At 37.6% G+C, this 23,305-nt stretch overlaps 1 protein-coding gene across 2 annotated transcripts in view; it reads right to left on the bottom strand.

Annotated features, from left to right (window-relative positions):
* Positions 1-8,145, bottom strand: part of ARHGAP21 (Rho GTPase activating protein 21) — an 85,754-nt gene extending 77,609 nt beyond the window's left edge. For both annotated transcript variants that reach the window (XM_026843367.1, XM_026843368.1), the window contains exon 1: positions 8,062-8,145. In XM_026843367.1, the coding sequence (XP_026699168.1) occupies positions 8,062-8,145 (84 nt within the window). The remainder of the gene's footprint in view (positions 1-8,061) is intronic.
* Positions 8,146-23,305: the final 15,160 nt, after the last annotated feature.

Here is a 23,305-nt window from a genome sequence, read left to right on the forward strand (position 1 = left end):
TCCACACATGCAGTTTATTACACAGCTCAAACTTTCCTTACTATGCACTCCTGTTCATGAAAGGCTGCTCTGTAAAGCACGGCAGTTTGTGCTCATGTCAGTCTCATCACTACTCCACAAGACCTGAAAAGCAAAGCTAAAGGCTATCTACAGCAACCTTTACTTTCCTCCCTGACCTTAAAATGCTCACACATCTATGCTGCCTGTTTGCCCCTGACCTCAAACACAGAGAAGCAAGAAGGGTTAGAGGAGGCCTGTACCTGAAAAAACTCTTTCTTCTTGATTTGTAATCAAGTCCATTCATCACATGTAACAACTTTTACACTGGCAAACCACTCAAGCATTTAGTGACATGCGACAGTCTGAAAGAGAATGATCTCAAAAATGATGCTTTCATCTGTCTGTTCAATAGAAAGTTGTTCAGTTTACCTGGCTCTGGATTAAATGCAGTGACACAAACTGGCTCTATAAACTGAGTCCAGCTGTACACAAATGATTGAACAAAAGGAGCATCAGCTTCCCAGGCCAGAGGATATGCAGAAGTTTTCTCTACTTTGAAGCAGGGAGAATCTCAACATACTAAGCCTGGCTAGACTTGAAATAGCTCCCCCCCTCCCCTCCACAGAGCAAGCTCTGCTTTTCTTAGACTGTAGTTCTGATACCTAGACTTTTTACACTACACTCTTAACTTCACCAAGAGCAAGATCAGGTCTGGCATGACTAGTGCTCCACCACAGCTCAAACAGGACTTCTCCAGTCTTAGTACCTAATCCCCGAATTATCTAGATGTATACATAAACTAACTTATCAGATCTCCCTTTAAACACTAGATACTACCAGTGTTAGCATACTTCAACTCATTAAAATGATCCTAATCTACCATATGTCTACTTTCATACACATATATACATACAAAAAGTATACTGTATTTTGTGTGTGCATACATATATAAGCATATATATATAGTAGCTTGTCCACATCCAAAAATTGTACTACTATACCAAGATTCTTTTCAAAGCTAATTTAGATCACATCATGCCTTATACTTCCAGAGTAACAGCCAATTTCAAGCAACAGCACCAAGAAACAAGAGTAAAAAGTACAGGAATTTCATAGGACAGATGCAAACTATTCACAATGTGTGTTAGTTTGTATTTTGCATTTAGTATTTACAATAATAAACATGGAGTTCAGTATTAAATTTAGTCAGAAAAACATTAAAAACAAAAAGAAATTGAGAGCTTCCTTGTTTTCTTATAGGCTCATTAGCAAAAGCCTCCCCTCTTAACAGCTACATCCTTAAAGTGGAAAGAAAGGAAACATCTGCAGGGCTGGTAGCATAACAGCAAAATGTCATGTGATCTTAATTTAGCTAAGTTGAAGCTTTTCCTTCTCTGTTTGTTCTGTCATTGCTTGTTAGGAATAGGAAATGCTTTGTCCTCACATTACAGTCTGATCTAGAAATATCAGAGACAGGAGACAACAAAAGCATGCTTCTGCCTCTTAGCACTGAAGCAATGTTTGAGGTTACTCCATGCATGATGAAAGAGCAGTCTCAGCAGTCTGACAGAAGTGATGGAGTGATTGTACAGTCAACTGCCTGTCAAGGGCTGCCTTACAGTGCTTCTTTCAGCCTATGGGAACTTTTTGATAGGCCCAATATGAGCCACCCCATGACCCACTCCGTTTCCTACAAATGGGGAGAGAAGAATAAGAAACACTGCCAATGTCACCAGTTAAGCACACTATTGCAGAAATAAGAATGAATTTCAACAGTTTTTACTTGTTTGCTTTCTAAAATAACATGGACTTTACCAAACACACAACATACCAGATAGCTTCAACTATACTTTCATCAGACTATTACAACTTACCTACTCACACGTGAAAGTTTTGCAGAAGCCATTAAGACAAATAAAATGCACAATGTAAAACCTGACCTGCACAGACCCCATTTCAATAACCAGATACACCATAGCTTTCATAATGTCGTCTCTGAAACTACCTATACTTTCCCTTCTGTTCATAGTGTTTCTCTCCACTGTAGCCAGAGGCTATGCCTTAGTTCAAGAAATATCAACTCTACAAGGACATAGTTTAAGTTGGCCAAACCACCCAAGAGAGTGCCTGCTTTTCCATAACCTTGTCCCTGTGCCAAACTTCTGTGCTTGGACTAGGGTACTCCATGAGGCAGCTACAATGCTGAGTAAGGGCATTACTTTGTGGGCTCAGAAGTGGGACAGAAATACACCTTACAGTGGCTCTTTATTGAATGAATGAGGTTGATCTTCTCTCACTGAGGCTACTGACCTTTTCAACATAACTGTTCTAAAAACAAGAAAATTAGCTCATTTAGAGATTAGCCACGCCACTCTATCTGCATAAACACATCATCATATCTGCTGATAACTCAAGCTGTTAAAATTTAAGATCATTCAGTTCTGCAATATTGCAGATTTGCATAAGATTTTATTTTGTGTACAACAGAAATGTCTCAGACCTGCCCAAAGCCAAATGGAAGCCTCTAGAAGATCAATTCTCTGATCTTCCATGTCAAAATTCAAACTAAATAACATGGTTATTGCAAATGAGTTGTTATTCCAGTGTTTGATTCTGTTTGCATAAGATTTACTTAGACACATGAGGAGAGTTTTAAGAACAGACTTGAAAGAACAACTACTTGTATCAAATGTAAGTATCTTAAGCTTAACACACAAGAACATGGCTCAAAACACCACAAAACTTGTAAGACAAATGTATCAAGATTCTTTACATGCCAACATAGTTTCCCTCCTCAAAAATAACCTTTAAATATACAGCTTGAGCTACTCAGTGTTAAAGCTTTCTAATTCAGAGACTATTAATAAACTCCTGCAGACAAACTCCTGCAGACAAACTCACCACTTAAATATACTCTTGGTCCTGTGTTTGAAGATATTTAATTTGAACGTACTATATAATGTGCAAATTAATGTAGTTTTAAAAGCTTTAAACTCAGAAGTGAAAAGGCTTACATTTTGTAAAAAAAAAAAAATAAAAAAAAAATAGTTACCATACACAGATGCAAAGGCACATATCCAAACACCCAAGTTACATTATCTCAAAACCCTAAATTTGTAATCTATTGTGCAGAGAAAGAAAGAAACCAGCTTTTCCAGTGAAGAACTTAATTTACAAAGATACAATGCAGAGGAAGATGCTTAAAAAAGGATTGTGAAGTCATTAACCTGAAAAAAATTTTCTTAAATCTTTATGCCCAGAGATAACACTAAGAGAATAAAGAGGAGAAAGTTGTCCACAGGATTTTCAGTTTAACTGCAAATCCAGAAGCTTCTGAATGCTGACTTAAGAAGTGATCATATGTGACCTGCATATTTTGTCACAGTTTGCACTGAATATGTCAGTAAGAATGGTTAATATAGATGACTAAATCTACAGTTCTATCTGTCTGGAGGTTGGGGTGGGCAGAGGGAAGAAACCTATTTTAACACAAATCTATTTGCTTATTTAAGAACTACTTGTCTTTGCATGCCTAGTACTATGTCTTGAATTGCTCACCATTGCTGTTACTTCCCTTCTGAACATTACAAAATGTTTCTCCAGCAATGAGAATTCCCACAAGGAGTAAAGCCACCAGCTATTTCCTGCAATGATTTTACACCTTTTACTCAATAAAACTGAAGACATCAAACCCTGCACTGCTGTGAGATAAGATTTTTATAATATCCCACTCCCCCCCGCCCCGCACAGCAGATAGACAGAAGAGCACAGTAAGATAATATAAATATCATATTTCAAAATCCATATTGGCTGCAAATATCTCAGAAAGAATGCAGCCACCTTTGTTATTTCAGCCTCCAAGTGACACATTTGGAAGACTGAAAAGCTTTTTTAATGCCATCAGTGACTCTCTGAAGGAAGTTAAATATCTGCAGTGCAGCAGCTGCTGCAGTACTGCTGCATCCCATGGCTTGAAGGCAATGTGAGTTCCAGGCTTGCACTGCAACATCTCATTCTTACCTACTGTCTCACAGAAAATATAGCCTGCAATAACAAACACAAATTAAATTTAAAAAAAAGAGAGAGATCTAGGCTGCTATTATGTCACAACATACTAACATACTTTCATGTACATCAATACAGTCTTTGATGAGAATGTTCCTCCGAGCCCAACAACTTCAATGGTCAGGCTCATACTGTGCAATGAAATCTGACCAACTAAGTCTACAGAACTTTACAGAATACCAGTCTCTGGCTAAGAAACCCAAGATTTAAGTGTTTACATGGCTGAAAGTACATTATTGTCACTTTTAGAGGTTAGGATACAAGATAAAAAATAGAGCCAGATATTGTTCAAAGAACTAAATGAGAACAGCACATGAGACGATCTGCTCTCCTCAAACTAATAAAAGCCCTGCTTAGAGCACAGTGATGACCTATGCTCTTTGCTGGTAAGGTGACGACCTACATTCAACCTGTGATCTACTGTTCCCTACCTAACACTTGAAAGCAAGGTATTTGTGATGTAAGGAGAAAAAACCAAAGCCATCTACTTTATATTATCTACCAGTAATTCTTCCAACCATCTGAAGAAGCGGTATTTATTGTTTTAGACATACTTGCTCTAATATATCCCACCATGACCACAAGGTGAATACCAAGCATCTGAAGAGCTTATCTGCATGCTGACAGTTGATAAAGGATGTCATTATGAGGACAGAGGGGGTAGCTCCTTCTGCATCTTACTGAAGATGAGCCTAGTTGTTATGTTACCCAGTAAAAATATTACTTAGCACTTCCAGTCATTTGTTGAAGAACTACTCTTGGATCACAGCTAGTATGCCAAATCATGATTCTGAGACTACAACTCCATAAACACCAGACTCAAAGGAAAAAGAATTTGCCTTAGCTTTATTTTTCAAGACTGTAAAAAAACAAACAAACAACAAAACAAACAAACAAACAACAACAAAAAAAAAAAAACACAGTAAAAATTCCATATTTACCAAGATCAGGCAATATTAATAACAGAATTGATAATCTGTGATACTGTTGGGGCAGTCTGGATAAATACAGACAAACCTGCACAGAAATCTATTTACAGTGTCTCCCACAGGATACAAACTTTTTATCTGCTACTCTCCTTCACTAATCCTACATTTGCAATCATCTTGAAATTCTAGATTGCCCGTAAGACTCTCATACTTGAATCTACCCCATGTCCCACAAGACAACAGTCTGAGACAACACAAAAAACAAGCAAGGCACTTCACTACTTTCCAATAACTCTTTTTAAAACAGATTAGAAGATAGGTAATGAAGATGTCCCATGAAGTGTGGTGCATCAAAACTTGAAAGCAATTTGGTTTATTTTTGTACTCAGGTTACCACAGAAGACTTCTGAGTGATTATTCATGGATCGCCACGTGATAGCCATCAATCCCATCCAAGATCTGGACTAAAAACTGTAATTCACTGATGCCAACAGATTTGCATCATCTAATAATTTGATTTTAGAGGTTTCTGTTTTAGTACAGAACACTGCAAATCCTTTGAAAACATTCTAATACACACAACAGCTTGATGTATTAGAGAGTGCAAAGGGCAACTGTCTCCAGTCATAGTAACTGTCAAGCTGCACTGTAAAAGTACTTTTTGTAAAATCTCAATTACCATGGTACACAGAAGAAAATATTCCTGCCTACTTCATAGTTCACTTTCTGTTTTAAAAAACAAACTTTGGGAGGTGTCTGCTGGGGATGTGGGGGGCGAGACAAAAAAAAAAGAAATCCTTAGAATGTGTCTGTAAATTGATTTGAGAAATTATTAGTAACACAGACAATTAAGTAGGTTTGTACTTGCTTCCTGAATATGTATTTCTGATGACTCTTTAGAAGAAAACTTACTGTCCTATAAGGCAAGCCTTCAACTCAGCTCTCGGCTCACAAGCAGCAGTTCATCCCCTGATTTTACTGGAGTCAGGATGGATAGAAATTGCCAAAAAAGCTGCCTAACTTCTACTAATTCAAGGATACAATGAGCCAAAACTGAGCTGTGCTTTGAGGGTACACTTGAGAAAGCATTGTTAGTCTCAGACTTCACAGGTTACCCATTTATTTTCTCATCAGCAGTCTGCCTGGATACTGCTAGGTCAAGAATGTGGAGAGCAGCACTGCTATATGAAGCAGTGAGCATCTTCCACCAGGGCTGACAGCTTCCACTTCTGCCATGGCATTTCAGTGCAGTAGGATGAGAGTAGCTGTACTGTAATATTCCATAAATGAACTTTCAGCTTCATTTCAAAGAAAAATAGCAGCAGCAACTCATTGAAACATATAGTTTATAGGGACTTCAAGAAAAAAAAACCCACACACAACACCAGTACACAAAAAATAAACCACACCAAACACGGCAACTACATATTCTACTTAAATAATAAAATCTAGCAAGATCAAACAGTTCAGCAACATTTCTACCTCAAGCATGCAAGTAATCTGAAGTATATTGATCTAAGGCTTGGTTCTTCTTTCCAGCTTGGTAAGAAACAGGTTTTAAATTATGTGAATCCTGTTCTGGGGTTGGTTGGGTTTTTCTCTTGTTGGTTTGAGAGGTTTGGGGTTTTATTTTGTGAGGGGTTTTTGTTTGGTTTTGGTTTGCGTTTTGAGAAGCTTTTTTAAAATAAAAATCTTTCACTTTATCTGGTCAAAAAACAAACCCCTTTTCCCATCCCTCTAGTTATATCAAACTTATTTTAAAACCTTAAGGGACTGCCCACATCATTAGCCAAGCCTTTTCTTACTGATTTCTCTTGATGTCATAATGCATTTGCCTATACACATGAATTCTTACACATGTATAAGAAAACTAGATCAAATTTAGTGAAAACAGTTAAGCATCTGTGAGAAAACGCCTCATGTTTCCCCTGTTTTTTTTCAAAGTCAACAGAAGAGACTTCTTTAGCCTATAATGTTAAAAGAGATGACTCAAAAATCCCAGACATTGAGAATCAGCTTTTGCATCACTCTAACAACAAAAACCCACAAAAAAATCCCCTAAAAACCCACCAAAACACACCACCCAAAAACCCAACCAAACCGAAATACCAACAAGCAAAACCCAACAACACCACATAGCAATGTATTTTCCTGATTAAGAAACTTCAGTACAGTCATGACATACAGGGGTTGTTTGTATTTTAAATGGCATATTGTTCCAAAGGACTTCTATATGTATAGCAGGAATATTTCTGAATCACCTGCCTCTAGTTACTGTACTGAAACTGCAACTTTATAAGGAGTGCTAACCTTTCCCTTATGCTGCAGGAGAAAAAAAAAAAATTTCTTTAGTGGTGGGCTGAATGTTATGTGAAAAATACAGGTAATATCTAGAGTACCTTGAAAGTAGTATTACAACTGCATACGCTATTTTAATTCCTTTAGTAAGTAGATATTCTTTTAAAACATTTCCATTCAAAATCCAGGCAGGTTGTTGGGTTTTTTCCCCCCCCCCGTCCAGTTCTGCAGTAAGTCACTCAATTAAACTTAAATCTGTCCATATTAAAAGCTGAATAACATCCTGCGGAATTTTTTTTTTTTTAAAAAAAGCAGGATAAAGAAAAAAACATTTAACAACCTCCACTCACACTATTTAAAATCATATTCATGATCAAGTATTTTGAAATAGCCAAGATGTTTTAATCCTTTTTATAGCAGGAAAACAAATCAGCTTTATATTTATTAACAATGCAGTTTATTCTGGCATATCTCCCTCTTCCTGTATGTGATATTTAAATTTTTGTGCAACTCATGAAGTAAAACCCCTTAAAGCTTAAACTCCCCTTCAGAGAACAATCTAAAGTACTTAAAGTGTTAAAAAAAGCAATTATATAGTCAAAGCATGCTTTGTATGCTTAATAACTCTAGAAAACTCCTTAGTAAATGGCAAGATTTCTAATACTACAGCCACAGTAGGATTAGGGGTGGGGAGAAGAGATCCCCCAGAGCCTTCCCCCCCCCATGATATAATCCTATTAAAATATGTAAGGATAAACAAACAACAAACCTGACCACTCCACGCACAGTACAGGTTACATATGAAACCCCATTTGTGATTGATCATGCAGTCCAAAATCCTGAACTGGGCCATGTCTTGCTATAGCGCAGACTGCTGCTGTGCTCTGACTCAGCTTTTGCCCGGGTGATCCTCGAGGATATGAGCACTATTATGCAGTAATGACATTCAGGAACAAGGACCTTCCTTCCTGTTCAGTCTCCCTTCCCACCCCAATCATGTGTCAGCTCAGTCAGATAAACTGACAGAACTGCATAACTTTCTTCAAAATGATACTTCAGAAGCTGACAAAATACCCATTCTTGGGGAGGAAAAAATGGCAAATAAGAACACCCTAAGAAATTCACTAAAGCAAACACAGAAAGGAGTTCTCAAACTGCACTTGTTCTCCTCTCCCCCGCCCCGGTTCATTTCTGCTGCTGTTGAAACCAGTCTGAATATCAACAATTTATCATAATAATTCATATAGTATGAATCTTAAACTTGCTTAGGCACAGTTGTGATGACAGCTGTGTTTTCATGAGATCCAAAAGCTTAGGGCTCCTATTTTAAAACCAGCACAATATGAACAACTTTTCAAAGTCAGGAGAACTTCACAGTTTTCTTAAGAATTATATGAGTTCATCCACTTCAGATTCTTAAACAGCAGTCTCCCCTTTAAACCTATCAGAGTACTGCTAGCATTGTACAGAAATGCTGTCTGCCTTTTGTAACGAAGGCTGACAATCCTAATGATAGGGAAATGGAAGATGCAACACTAGAGGGATCCTAAGAAACTGCAGAAATACTGTTATTTTTGCAATGTGCAAACAAACACCCTATTTAAGCATGCATCTCATCTTCTGTGTCTTGACTGCCTACCTTACTCTCCATTCCCCTTCAAAGGTGAGATTCAGAAATACAAGAAACATGTTTCCACAGAAACATACACATTTTACCTGATGATTACATGAACTGCTAGCCACAGAAACAACTTAAAATGACCTGCTGTTTCAACACAATTAAATATCAAATACTTCAGAAACAAACAAGGCTTTATCCACCAGCTGTGGCTCAAAATAATTTAAAAACTAGAACATGTTATTTGTTGAAAATGTGTTTGAGATCTCAAGCATCTCTCTACTGACAGAAGGAACCCAAACCTCCCGACCTGAAGCCAAAGAACAAGCAGACAGCCCCGCAGAAAATGGCCTCAGGATACCCCCATTCCCAGGCTCAGCTGCTCCTTCAAATAAGAGCAGTACAAAGTTAACATGAAAAGAGACGTGTATTAGAAGGACAGCCTTCTGTTTGCATTAGCACTCGTGCTCTGCCTCAAGGAAGAACATCTGTGAGATGTAGAAGACTCTTCTATCTTGACAAAGAATGGAGGAACAGCTACAGGAACATGTGGCCAGTTCACCCTTTGGTTCACTAATGGTCAAATGACTGAAAAGTATTTCAAACATCAAAGAAAATCATGTGCTATAAAAGCAGCCTGGAAATAAAACAAACTTATACACAAGGGTCAAACAAAGGGTGTGGCCAAATAGCAGTTTCTAACTTTGAAAGAGTTATACAAACAAGGCCTCATTTGTGTTAACCAAACCAATCTTGTTCTAATTTCTCATCCCAAGGGCCTTGGGAATTAATGCCAGAGTCCAAGCCAACCTCTTCCCTTTTCACCAATACGAGCAGTCTACGAACTTCCAGGATACAGTTGTGTACAACAAATCTATTCTGGTTCATTTTAAGATGTACAGAGCAGAGGCTATTATCCTTACAACATCTAATTACAAAAAAGGGACAACATGTAGTATCAGTGCACCACTGCTCAAAATTAATGTGGCCTCAGAAAAAACACTTAAAGAAGTGGATTAAAGAGATTGACATATAAGAGCAGTAAAATCTCCTCGTACAAGTTAAATGGACTGCACTGAAGCAGCCTGTGCTGACAAGGGGCTGGAAGAAATGTCCTGCTTAGCAACAATTACTGAACAGGTAACACTTCCTCACAACAGACATCATAACTATCCAAGCTTCAAAAAATCATGGAGAGGCAAGATGTTTGGGAAGGTCTTATGGAGCAGGGGCTTACTACAGAGATGCTGGAGCAAAATGAGGCAGCTAAGTCTCCAGGACAGCAACACTGGAACGAGGAAGGACTCAGCACCCTGCAGGACTGACAGCAGGAGTGCTGGCAGAACGTGTGGGGCAGCCTACACATGGCTAGAAAAGCAGCCTGCTGTGCATTAGTTACACTGCGGAAAAATGCTGTCATCAACTAAATAAGGGAGGGAAGAAGGGAAAGGAGAGCTGTTCTGTATTAAAAGCATGAACAAGGTTCTTATTAAACAGTATGTTAAATATAAATCTGCAGTGATCAGTTTCATTATCAATTATCTTCTTTAAAGATCCATAAAGTATTACTCAGTATTTATTCCCTATGAAGTACTCAAACTTTAGAATTCAACATAGTATATTAAAAGTCCCCTACTGTACAGTATGATATAAAAAAAAAAGAGGTCAGTTAAACGTCAGAATCAAATTTGTGCAACTCTTCCCATGATATCAGCAGCCATTATTAACATGTTACTCTTTGGCATTCATTTTCAAATTTGTTTTAAGGAAATGCTAATACAATTTCCACCCCCCCCCCCTTCCAATCTGGCCAGTGCTTATGTACCACTGCAATTCATGCAGAAGTGTCTATATGCTGCAGATAAAAACATAAATAACAATATAGAGCAGTATGTCAACATTTTCAGAAACAGTATTAGTCTGACAGCTGCCACCAAAAATCAGTATTAAAATGCTTGTAAATTCCAATAGGCATAGAATGAGGAGAGGACAGAAGTTCTGGCAAGCTTGAATCTTTGCTGAAGTCCCTTACATAAAAGGAAGAGCTCAGCAACTGCTGTAAGAGCAGCACCTTCAACAGTAAATTGCAGTTATTTCTTAAAACTGACTCTGAAAATTTTAATCCAAGTAAGTCTGTGTACTTGTAAATTTGTTCTGCTATTACTCAAAACTGTTCCTGATAATCTTCAACTAGACTGACAATTGCTGTGTCATTTACAAGAGACAATCTCCTTCCTGGAATAACATTAAACTGAATTACACTAATTTAGCACTCCACTGTTCTAACCTTACTTTCCTTAATGTTAACATTTTTTTGGAAGACCTTCTTTATCTCTCCTAAGCATAGTTAGCTACGCTTAGGAAATTCTGCTTGCACAAGAATCGATGGAATCTCCTTAAAGTAGGCACACGAACAGAGGGCTTCCCTTTTTGCCTTCAACATTCCATTTACTACTGCCTTCCTCAAAAAAAAGAGTTTAACGCAAGACCAAAATCAAGATAATTTGTGTTGTAAGTATTTAAACTCTTAAAAAGTTACACAGTTTTGCCCAAAATTTAAGAGCAAGGCTTTCACACTTAATTTCCAATTTGGAGAATAAAAAGTCTAACTGAGCATTTAAAGACGTACTCATTGCATAACTAGAGAACAGAAGACACACATCGATGTTAGCAGACTCCAAAGGTCTCAATGTCCAACTGCCCCTTGTCATACACTGAGCTTTGATGGAAAAAAATATGTTTATTACATCCAGGTTTTTGAAGTTGTTTTTCTCCCCCTAAAATAATGAAGTGACCACTTAAAATTCCAAGAATACAATAAAGTTGAAGCTCAGTTAAGTATTTCATCCACTAAAAAGAGCCTGTTCAAAGCATCATGTCCTCCTCAAGACTGCATGTCAAGAAGTTTAATGTTTTCTCTTGATGTTAAATACTGCAGGTTTAGAATCTCTGCATTTTGAGGTAACAAAGCTAAAAACAGGTCAGAATCATAACTTCCTCAACCAGTTATTTCTCAGAATCTGTCAGTTTCGTATTTAAATTCTAGAAGGTTAAAAAGGAACAGCAGAAAAGAGACAAGACTTTCTAAAAAAAATGTCCCTCAAGTATCTAGAGTATCAAGTATCTAGTATTCTATCTAAAAACTGCAGTGAGCTTTCTGAAAGAGAAAACATATCTCATACAGAAAGGAAGGGCTTCCACTTCCTAACAACTCCTGACTCTTTTTGCACAAGTGAATATGCAAGCTGGGTCAACCACATCATCAGCACACACTGAAGTGTGTCCTAAAAAGATGCCTTTGAAAACTTAGAGCACAAAGTTATTTGAAAGGGTAAATCCTTTACTAAATAAAGTCTTTTTCCATTAGGCAAATTCTAGTCAAGCTATCATTAGAGAACATACCTGTGTAACAAGGCACCATGAATCTTTATATATGCTAATGAATGAAAACGACTCTCTAATGTTATCTTTTAGGACAGTCAGGCATGGAATGTAAATGATGACTGGACTGAGAACACAGGTGAATTGAGAAAGTCCCATTACAGGCAAACCTAGTTATTACTTCATCTACCCACTTGAGAAATCAGCATGCCTGGAGCCAGTAACAGGAATTTCTGTGGCACTACTGTCAAATACAACAACAAAGGCTTTGCTGCATTCTACACTGAGCAACTAGTATTTTCTTCATTGTATTGACGCTTTAATGACTTCAAAAATAAAGCAGCACACACACACAAGCAATAGCATCTCCATTGGTTTCTTCCTTCTTCCACATCAGGTAAGGTGTTTTTCAAATGTGGAAAGCAATTATTTTCTACCAGTTGCAAGATCCTAGGAAGGACAATATTTTGCTCACCTTTGTCCCAAACACAGAAGAGGTAGAAGCCTTTTACAACACCTCTCAATTCTTTTTGCTACCATTAACCAGAGTTGTACACAGTGATTACTCTAAAAGTTTTAAAAGCAACTGAAATGTATTTCAGGTTACCAACAAGGTGTAGACTGATAATGATGGTGATACTCCAGAGAAAAACTGGCTTATTTTAGTAAGTGAAATTGAGAAGTGCACTAGAACAAAATCGAAAAGCATGTCTGAAAAAACAAAGAGTATTTCCATTGCTCAGCTCATAAGACTGACAATGAGTAAAGTTTCTATAAACCAAGTCAAGAGCAGGAAGAGAATGAAACATGATTTCCATTCTGAAATCTTTCCTATCATTGGAATTGTTACAAAAAACTATTAAAATTTTAAAAGGAAAAAAACCCCACACAGTAAATACAAAAATAATTCTCTCCATATTAAAAAAGACACAAATCTGTAGTGTTTCCTGCCTCCTGTATCAACTTCTTTTTAAGATGCAATACAGTTAACAGAAACACAACAGATATCCTTAGGGGGAAAAAATGCAACTCTAGAACAGGTGGCATAGAACCATTTCAGGCTGTTTAACACATTGATACCATTCTGTTACAACTGTTCTAGTAGTCCAAGTACGAAAAAAACAACCAAGTACACAAGACTTAGCACTCTTCCATCAGAAACTAACAGCAAAATAACTGAGATTAGCCATTTTTCTTCTTCATTAATGCAATTTATATTTTTAATCAACATATAAGCTCATTAGATGAATCAAACAATATATATTTGTGATTGATTTTGTAAACACAGCCCCCACCCCCTCCCCACAAATTTACAATATATAAATAATATACAGTTTTTCTAGTAATGTTTTAAAGACTCATGCATAGGTACTCATCAGTTTGGCTCCCTAAATCTTCAAAAATTCTCTTGAATCCCTCCCAGACGACTTTGCCATTATCCTGTTTGTTTCCAAGAGGGATATGGGATAGCAATATTGATCTGTCAAGATTTAATTTAAGTCATGACAGAGAAAACTCTTTTTCTCTTGAGCTACTAGTTCACCAGTTAAGTACTGCTCACTGCCTTGGATTTTAGCCTTGGGCATTTTCAGTGGACTAGTTTGGTGTTTCCTTACCTAACCCACTTCTGTTTAGTGTGTGATAGAAGATGCATTTTCTCTTCCCCTTTCTCTGACCTATTCAGTCAGATTTCTTCCTCTGTTTCAGAGAAGGATCAGATATCCAAATAAGAGCCAACGTTTTACTAACTTCAGCTACAGGAAAATATTGTTTTGTATGCTATTCCACAAAAATGAGTATCCTAGGGGAAAAAAAAAAACAAAAAAACAACAAAACAAAAACCAAACACCCAAATCCAAAAACGAGCATAGGAGTCCCCAAACTGAACTCTAGCAAGGCAGTTGGCAGCCTTTAGGAACTGGATGCAAGCTTCTACCACTATTCTATTTAAGAAATGAAGAGCCATATTTAGTGGGGACTGAATAACAAATACAAGCAATATATACTCTCACACAAAGTATACTTCTGTGGTACCATTAAGTACTTCTGTAACATTTACAGTGTTAATGAGATCAAACTCATGAGAACACAAGTTTTTGCAAGCTATCATCACTATTACCTACAGCTCAACATCTCACAAAAGCAGATGACTTGCATTCCACCTGCAAGTTCCTGGATAGCAAAGGAAAGACACTATGCTCCTGTGGAAATTCCTGTTTGTCTAACCCAATGTCCATGCAACTGTAACAGTGTATTTTGTTTCAGTGTTCACTTTTTTTCACCTTTATATGTCAACAGAGGATGAAAAAACAAACCCATGAAAAACTAAAAACAAGTCTATTTGTTAACTGCATTTTAAATCACATATAGTACTATTTACCTGGTTATTCCACATCATCTCCACTCAAAGAAGAAACACAACATGACTTAATTGGAACTTTCTCTCCATACTAATTTTTGCATGTCCAACCAAAACATGGGAAAAAATACTGCAGCGCTTATTGCTATTAAAATGTACCACCACCACTGAAGCTGTCCTCATGAAAACAACCATACGCTACATTACTAACTGTGTCTGAATTACATGTGCATCTCCAGAAGACACTGTACACAGTGGTAATCATGCAGGCAATGACTGGGTTAGAGAACAGACAGGTTTTTTATTTTTTTCCCCCCAGCAATGACAGTAAAAGCATCTAAATTAAATCACATTGAATTGAATGCCTTTGGTACCAGCAGCACATATATTTTCTTCCAAAGTTTTTTATTTACACTACTAGTGATCCTATCTGAACACATGTGTCCACAACTGGCTTGAGCCCCACCACAAGGGGAGGTCTAACAGAACTTCCTGTTGTGTTCATACTGTTCACTACACTGCAGCACCATGTGATCAGCTGTGCTATTTCTTCATCTGAGACCAAAGCCGAGACTGAGTTACTTGCCTGCCCAAGACTGGGCTTCAGAATCCTAGAACTTGCATTTTGAGATATGAATATACATTAATATATATAGAAACACATAGGAAAATACCATGCTGACTCTGGTGATTATAGAGAAAATCCTTTCAATGTATCAGGACATTCATTTACTCAGCAGATCTCTTACAATATAGTTAAATCCTCTCAATAATCTAGCAATCTCTGAATACAAGATTCAGATAAAGCTAATCACCAAGTGTGATCACACCAAATCACCTTAATTTGCAGCCCAGTATCCTATTACTGAGACCCAGGGGTGCTCAGAAAGTTGAACTGTTTGTGTACAGAGAACTGCCTGAGCTTCTTACCAGATGATCCCAGAAAGCAACACCTATGTCACACTGCATTGGAAGACACTCTGCCAGCCTGGTCAGAACAAAGGTGTATTCCCACTTTCTCTGAACTAAGACTTATAACAAGAAAACCAATATTAATTAAAAGCAAAATACAAGAGCTATTCATCACCATTTCAGTGAAATATTCATATTTGAGTTAGTATAATGGGTTCTCAAGACTTCACTAGATGGTCTACTTCAAAATACAACTTGGACATTCCATAAGAGACAAAAGCAGACTGTGCTTCGACAAAGTACAGATTTTGAAGTTAAGAAAGCCTCACTTCATAGGCAATTAAGAGTAGCTGAGCTCCTCCTGAAGCAAACTAAAATGAGGAAATAAAATCCTCATTAAAACAAAATTACTAGACTCTGTGTGAAGCAACTCAAGTTTCTCAGCTAGCAAAGTATCAGCTCCTTCACTTGCTCTGCCTTCCCTCACCTCGAAGGCAGTCCACTGGTGGAACAAAATAGGGACAGTACAGAAGCTGTCAGTCAGAAAGATAAGTCCAACAGAAAGCTGAAGTCTTAATTTCCTGACCGGAGACCACATTGCCATTGTCCCTCCCCCACCCTTGGGACACAAGTAGGGCACAAACCCTGGGTTAAAATAAGAAATTTAATACAACAGTGTGATAAACAATCTGAACAACAACAGTAGCAATGATAACAACAATAAACAATAATAACAGTAAACAAGACAAAAGATACACAGAGAAATACTGCAATGGATACAGACATCCCCATGCTTCCCACGACCAAAGCCACAAAGGAAAAAGTTCCCGTGCCCAGACCTGATCTCAACATGGTATGAATAACCCAGCTGGAGATCCCTTCCCCCTCTCTGCTGGGGAAACAACCCTATCCTAGCTGAACCAGGACACTTCGCCATTCTGAATACACAGGGTTTTTTTTCCCCTGAGTGTGCTGGAGTAACAAAAGCATGTTTATGCAAAATGATACTTTACCCTTGCAGATGGTCAATCTCTATAATTTTAAGCTTTGCCATCTGCACTATCAGAACACTATTTTTAATTATCTTGGTTCACAATGTATTTTTACGCTATTTATCTAAAGTCTTACCTCCCCCTCGTATCTTTACAGTATCTTATCATTTTAACTTCCTTTGTTGCTCCAAACGTAGCCACATAGAAAAATCATGAAAGAGGAAGAACTACTGGAATTTTAATGCTATAATGATTAAGCATACACTATTTTCACATCAAGAAAGAAAAGACATTACATGTCCATTCTGCTTCCATACTAACAAACACCATCTGGGTCAGACTCAAACACGAGTGCACAACTTCACACTGAGCAGTAGTTCTTCAAGGTGTTAGATTTCAAAATGATAACATAAGTTTGTTTTAGAATAACTCTCTTGAAATTCAGGCCATGATCAGTCATTGTACATATGTCTTTAAAAAGCTAGGAAAAAAAGTTTTAAGTGAACATTATATGCAGTCAGTAGGTACATTCCTTAATACCTCACTGGAGGTTTCCCATAGCAGCAAGAGCTCCAAGCTCCTACTACGGCAAACTCTTTAGCAGCAGCTACACCCCAGCCAGCAAACCCAAGCATGCTGATCACTCCTCGGCCACTCCACCTCCACACCAAAAGAGATCTCAAAGTACCCTTCACAAGAGCCTTTCCACATACCTTCCTCCTGTTCCCACCTGTGGTCTCATAAATTTAAGGCTTGAGTAGAACTGCATTTTTAGTGTTATGCAAATGTTACAGAGAAAGGTGCCACTTGGAAGCATTATTAAGTGCTGAATTACTGCAGTTTGAAGCTTAACTCTTGTTAAGTATTACACAGCAGCACTCTTACTTTCAAGCACACTTTAAAAACATAGTATTTAAAGATTATCACTCTCTATAGATAGGGAATATATAAACAGAGGGTCCTTAAGAGAACACCATTGATTGGAAACCTACAGCACATTTTTTCCTGTAGATGTATGGACAGGGGACATAGATCTAAGACATTAGATTACTGATGAACAACATTCTTCACATCTGCACTTCTACTTTTCTTTTGTAAGGGGATGAAGTGTAAATATAGTAGCTAACATATGCTACCAAATAAAGCTACTACAGGTTAGATTTTCAAACCTGTCAGACAATTTGCTGTATTGATTACAGTCAACATAAAGCAGTACAGAGAACTCCTATCACATTCTAGTACAGAACTCAGCAGAGAAACAAGTATCACCACCTGTCACTCCTAAACGAAGAAGAGTTAAATAAAAACAGCTTGTTAACTAATACAGCTTGGTAACTGTTATGTCTAGCTTCCTCTTCTGACTGACCCCAAATTTTAATAAGTTGCACAGTGCCAAAGGCTAGTCTAACAAATTTTGATGGAATTTATCATAGTTCCTTTCAGATGAAGCTGAGGTACCTCAAACGAACAAACACCCCTGCCCCCTGAATGTCAAATCTACAAAGAAAATTTCAGTTCAGACCCTATAACCTTGCTTCCATATGTTGCGTTTTCAGAGGTTCAAACACCAGTCTTTGCTTTTAAAAAAGAACTCAAAGATTAAGCTTTGTAAAGTCTACCTATCTAGTAATCTCTCCAGGGAATTTAGGCAATTGGAAGAAATTCAAAAATCAAAATTTTCGTTCAGTTTCTCCATCATTTTTTCCACATAGACCAAGCCCAGTTTTGCACAAACAGTGTTATCAGATAAGTCATCTCACATATTCTGAAACTATCTTTAATCACTTCCAGTATTTTTTGTCATATAAACTATGTGCATTTGATTAAGGCTCTTCCCTACCACTGTGCAAGTTTCTGCCCTTTCACTAAAGCCTTCATTCATCCAAAGCTGGATTGACTTAGAAGAAATATGCTTTAGAAGAAGTTAACGTTTTCCAACAAACTTTGGAATTCTAAGAAGGCTTAAGGTTTATTATACCAACAAATTAAAACATATCAAGTTGCTACATGAGTGGTAGAACTGACTTTTGTCTCATACATCTTCTATCTCCCCATCTTCTTTCCTCCCGTCAGATCCCCCATAAAAGAAAGAGTTTTTTGGCTAGACAGCAGTCAGACATGTGCTGACTGGCCACCAGAGCTTCCCCATCTTACCTTCAGCATGAAGCATTAACCCGAGCTTCAATTCCAACTATCTACTGAGTTGCTTCAAACTTCCAGGCACTTCATCATCTCTGAGACCTTTTTCCTGCCTTGAAAGTTGACCAAAATTAGCCCATGAGTTCAAGAGCAACTGTAGAGGGATTAACACAGGCAGACTGATAACATGCACAAAAAATGAGATTCGAGAATTTTTACTTCTTCGCTCCATTACATCACTTGCTTCCTACCATATCTTTTGCCTGAAGAACACAGGCTCTGAATTTTCAACCACACTGCCTTCCACTCCTTCAGCATGCAGTTATTATCACACAAACTATATCAAGCTACATTCCATAGGCTGGTGGGGTTTTTTTGGACAATAAAACAATTCTCTACTCCATCCATACTTTTTCCATAATCCTGTATTATCATTCTCAAATAGTCCTACAGAAATGCAGAAATTGTGATCTTCTCATCAGAAGCAAAGAAGAAAACTGAAGAACTGTATGCTAATGCTTTTAACACATTTCAATTCTATAATGCTCATGAGAATTCTTTGGAAAAAAGAAACTGAAAATTAAGTCAGAAAAGGTATACAGCCATATTCATAGCAAAAAATTGTGTGAGTACAGGTGGAACAGTAATCTATTTTTTTCTGAGCAACATTCATTTTACAAAAGGTTAAATTCTCCTTTCCACATCTTCTATGTGTCTATAAGGAAGAACAAGAGAGCAAAAGCTCAAATTCACAAAACACAGGCACAGCAAAGTTGGTGTTGTACTTCACTTAATGGGGCATAGCTCCTGGAGTGGCATTTACAATGTAAGGAGCTCAAATTCCTATCTCAGCAGTGGACAATCTAAGCATCTAGCAAGAAAGCTCAAAATAGTGAAATGTGAATGAGGCAGATGCTAAAAGCAGTAGTGTAATATGCTGAAGAAAGGAGTACATCCAAAATCCCACTTATTTCTAGATTTCCAACAACTGAACATATTTTTATACAGAGTGTGAAAAGCACTATGTAAAATTAAGCATTACTGTAATGTGTGTCTAAATGATCAAAAGCGCAGAAGCCAGGTGTCTGAATTTGTCCATACGTAACAGGCAATTACTTGTGTCATGAAAGAGACTTGACATGATACTTAATTATTTCAATTAATGCAAAACCTTTTTATTTCTTAACCACAGGATAAAAAGAAACTTTTTATGATAAAAACACTATGCAAAATACTACTGTAGCACTGGTAAAGACCTGGTTTTCCTCAAGCAGAAGCACTGCCCCATTGCACTTAAGAGAAGTCAATGGCTTCACCCTCTGGCCTCAAAATTTCAATTACACTGTGAACCCAGGGTAATTTTTAGTGGTTACCACTGAAAGGAAATACACTGATTGCAAAAAACCACAGACTCAACACACAGAGCTCCAAAGGGATGATATGTAAGTAGATCTTAGTAATAATGTGTCGCTTAGAATTATACTTTTAAACCTCACTATGGTGGTGGCACAATTCATACTTCAAAACTCAAAAAAAGTCAGTGCATTCTCTGAAACATAGAACAGAATGCTATACCTTCCCTCAATGTAGGGGGCATCAAAGTAGACAGCATCTTAAAAAACAGGTCTGTTCATATTAGCATGTTAGCATTCATTGGCATCAAAAAAATACCTAACAATAAATACCCAACAGTAAGTTTCATTTTCCAGATGATCTCTCAAGTCTAACCTGAAAAGCCTACATGACTTATTTCTAGAAGCAATAGGCTTGGCCAACCTAACAGCTTGCTGCTTGACCAGATTGCTAAGAACACCACCAGAAACAAGGAACACAGCAAGGTCTCAGAGGAGGTAGAAGAAAAGCTTCCTAGGGATTAAAAAAACCTAGTTTCTGAGTGGTAGTGATCTTTGTTCAATTCATAAAAATGGATAAATAAGAAGCCTCATCTGAAATTAATTCTAGAAGTAAGGACTTACTCTTTTTTAGTCAGTTGGGACTGGAAATAAATTCCCTTAACTTCTAACTTAATCTAATACTTCTGTTTTCCTATCAACTTTCTATATAGGAGAAAGTTGTGCAAAATCTCACTTTTTTTAGCTTAAACATATTTTGGGGTGCTTATTATTATGAGAGGGTATAATCAGAGCCATACCAAACCCCTAGCCAACAGGGTTCCACCCCCATGAAGTTGAGTTATTCACAAGGCTATCTCCAACCCTGCACACAAATATGCACGTAGCTTTAATGTTACTTTGAAACCAGTAACAGCATTCATAGAAGTAATGTCACTAGTACATGAAGGACAAGCATGGCATCTCTGGTACCAAGGCCTAAATCATAACTCCACCATTACCATCAAGATTTGTAACTCAGAGAAGCATACTGAGCTCAGATTCATCTTTCCTACTCTTTATTCCTGAGATCTTGACAGAAGAGAATGATTTAAACTAAAAAGTTAAAGCGTGATAAGAAAAACACAAGGGGCTTCCAAGAATTAACTTTCAAATACAGTTTGTGGAATTTCCCAGCATAAGGACAAGCTACAAGAGAGACCTCTAGAAAAGACTTGTACCTTCACTTTACTTGAGCACAAATCCTCCAGAAAGGTAGTTAATACAGGAGCCACAAAGACAAGATAGCTCTTAGGAAAGTCAATCTGATTCTAATTTTCCTTACCAAAACTTCATCCTCTGAAGTTAAGTGATAAAGAGGGACTGCAACTGTGACCTAATCATCAGCCTTGTCAAAACTCATGCTGGATGATGAAAAGCCATGTCCTCTTCAGTCATCACACTGAAGTTCTTCAGACAGACTTAAGATCAATTGTCCATTATTTTCTCATCCCTGAAACACCTTCACATCTGAAATAGACACCACTCCCACCAGTCCAAAACAGCATGATTCTGCTGAGCTTTACATTACACTGAAAACTTAAATCTTCATGATACAGGTGGGCCTCAGGAAAAAAAAAATATCGAACAGTGAGAGCAAGAGAGAAGTCAGTGTTTTGCAGTGAATTTAAGTCCTTTTTCCCCATCTTTTAAAACAACTCTACAAGCTCAGATAGATGTCCTTTTCCTGGCATAAACATATTAAGATATACCTCTTGGTTTTACTAGATTGCAAATGCCAACAAGATTTTTGCAATGGAAGAAAAGAGGTTATTTAAAGGACAACACACAACTCTAGTTACTGTCACTAGAAACTACTGATAAAAAGGCTGTTGAGGTGTTTGCCCAGGGAAGTCCTGAAAGTCTCCAAAGAGGAAGGTTCCAGGACATCCCACAACCTGTTCCAATGCTTAGCCATCCTCAAGGAAAATTTTCTCTCCTTGTATTAATCTCTAATTTCCCTTAGGGCAACTGTTTCCTCTTGTCCCTTCACCTTCAAGTGGCTGAAGACCTGCACCAGCTGCCTCTTCAGCCTTCCCTCCTCCGGGCTGAGCAAAGCTGGTGCCACTGGCTTCCTCTCCGGTCAACACACTCCAGCCCCTGAACATTTGTCCTCTCTCCAATCTGGCAGAGAGAGACAAAAGATCCTGTCCTGTCCTGCAGGGAGGGCCAAAAACTGGGTGCAGTCTTCTGGGAGGAACCTCAATAGCACCAAACAGATGGGGAACAGCACCCACATGTTTTGAAGATGACAGTGCAAATCTTGTGAACAACTATATTACTATGCTACACAAATATAGCAACAGTAGTTACGCCACCAGCATTACGCACAGTCATACTAAGTATTAATTTTTTTCTTCATTGAATTTAGCTATACCCTCCAGAGTTGCAAAATCAGCATGTAATTCCATGGCCTGTCTCAGGTCTTTTACCAGTTAAAAGAGAAAGTCTTTGTCATGCACTAAATAATGCAAAGAAACCCCAAGAATGGAGGGAGTAACAGTTCAATATGAAAAGGATAGGATGAGTAGGGTGAGAGAGGCCATTAAGTGGTCCTCATTTTTAAGTTGCAAAGCAAAAGTGACTGACAATGTACAAAGGCACCCAGAAACTTCACAGAATGTACAATGATTAAATCTATAGTATTTGTCACACATTAAAAACTTTTCCTCCATACTGAATACAAAATACAGAATATGAGTAACAGGATCCCCTTCTGCAAAAGCTGGATAGAGTTAAGGGTCAAAAATTTTTTAATTATTTTTTAATACAAAAGTTCAGGGCTACAATGCAAAACAAACAAACAAACAAAAAAAAAGGTAAGAAAATCCCACCCTTAAAGGCTCCGAGCAAATATGAAATAAATACACTAGCACTTAAACAACCTAAGCCAGAAATCCAGGTATACAAACCCAGGAAACAGTACATAAACCCACCTGAACCAGTATACTTCACACTAAAAAAGCTGTTCACTCACCAACAAATTTTCTGTATGTGAAGAACACACCACATAGTGTTATCAAAAAAGTTCTAGACAGTCTACAAGAGCTATATTCAAAACCTGAAATTAATGTGTCAGTGAAACCTAATGAAATTACAGTTTCAAGAAAAACATGCCATTTTAACAGGCAAGTCCTAAACCCATCCCGATGTATCAAGCATCAGACTTCTGTCAGTGCTCAGGGGAGTACTAATATTAGACTCAAAAAAACCCTATAAAA

The sequence above is a fragment of the Athene cunicularia genome (assembly GCF_003259725.1).
Source record: "Athene cunicularia isolate RWA chromosome 2 unlocalized genomic scaffold, athCun1 chr2_part1, whole genome shotgun sequence".
In the NCBI taxonomy this organism is placed as follows: domain Eukaryota; kingdom Metazoa; phylum Chordata; class Aves; order Strigiformes; family Strigidae; genus Athene; species Athene cunicularia.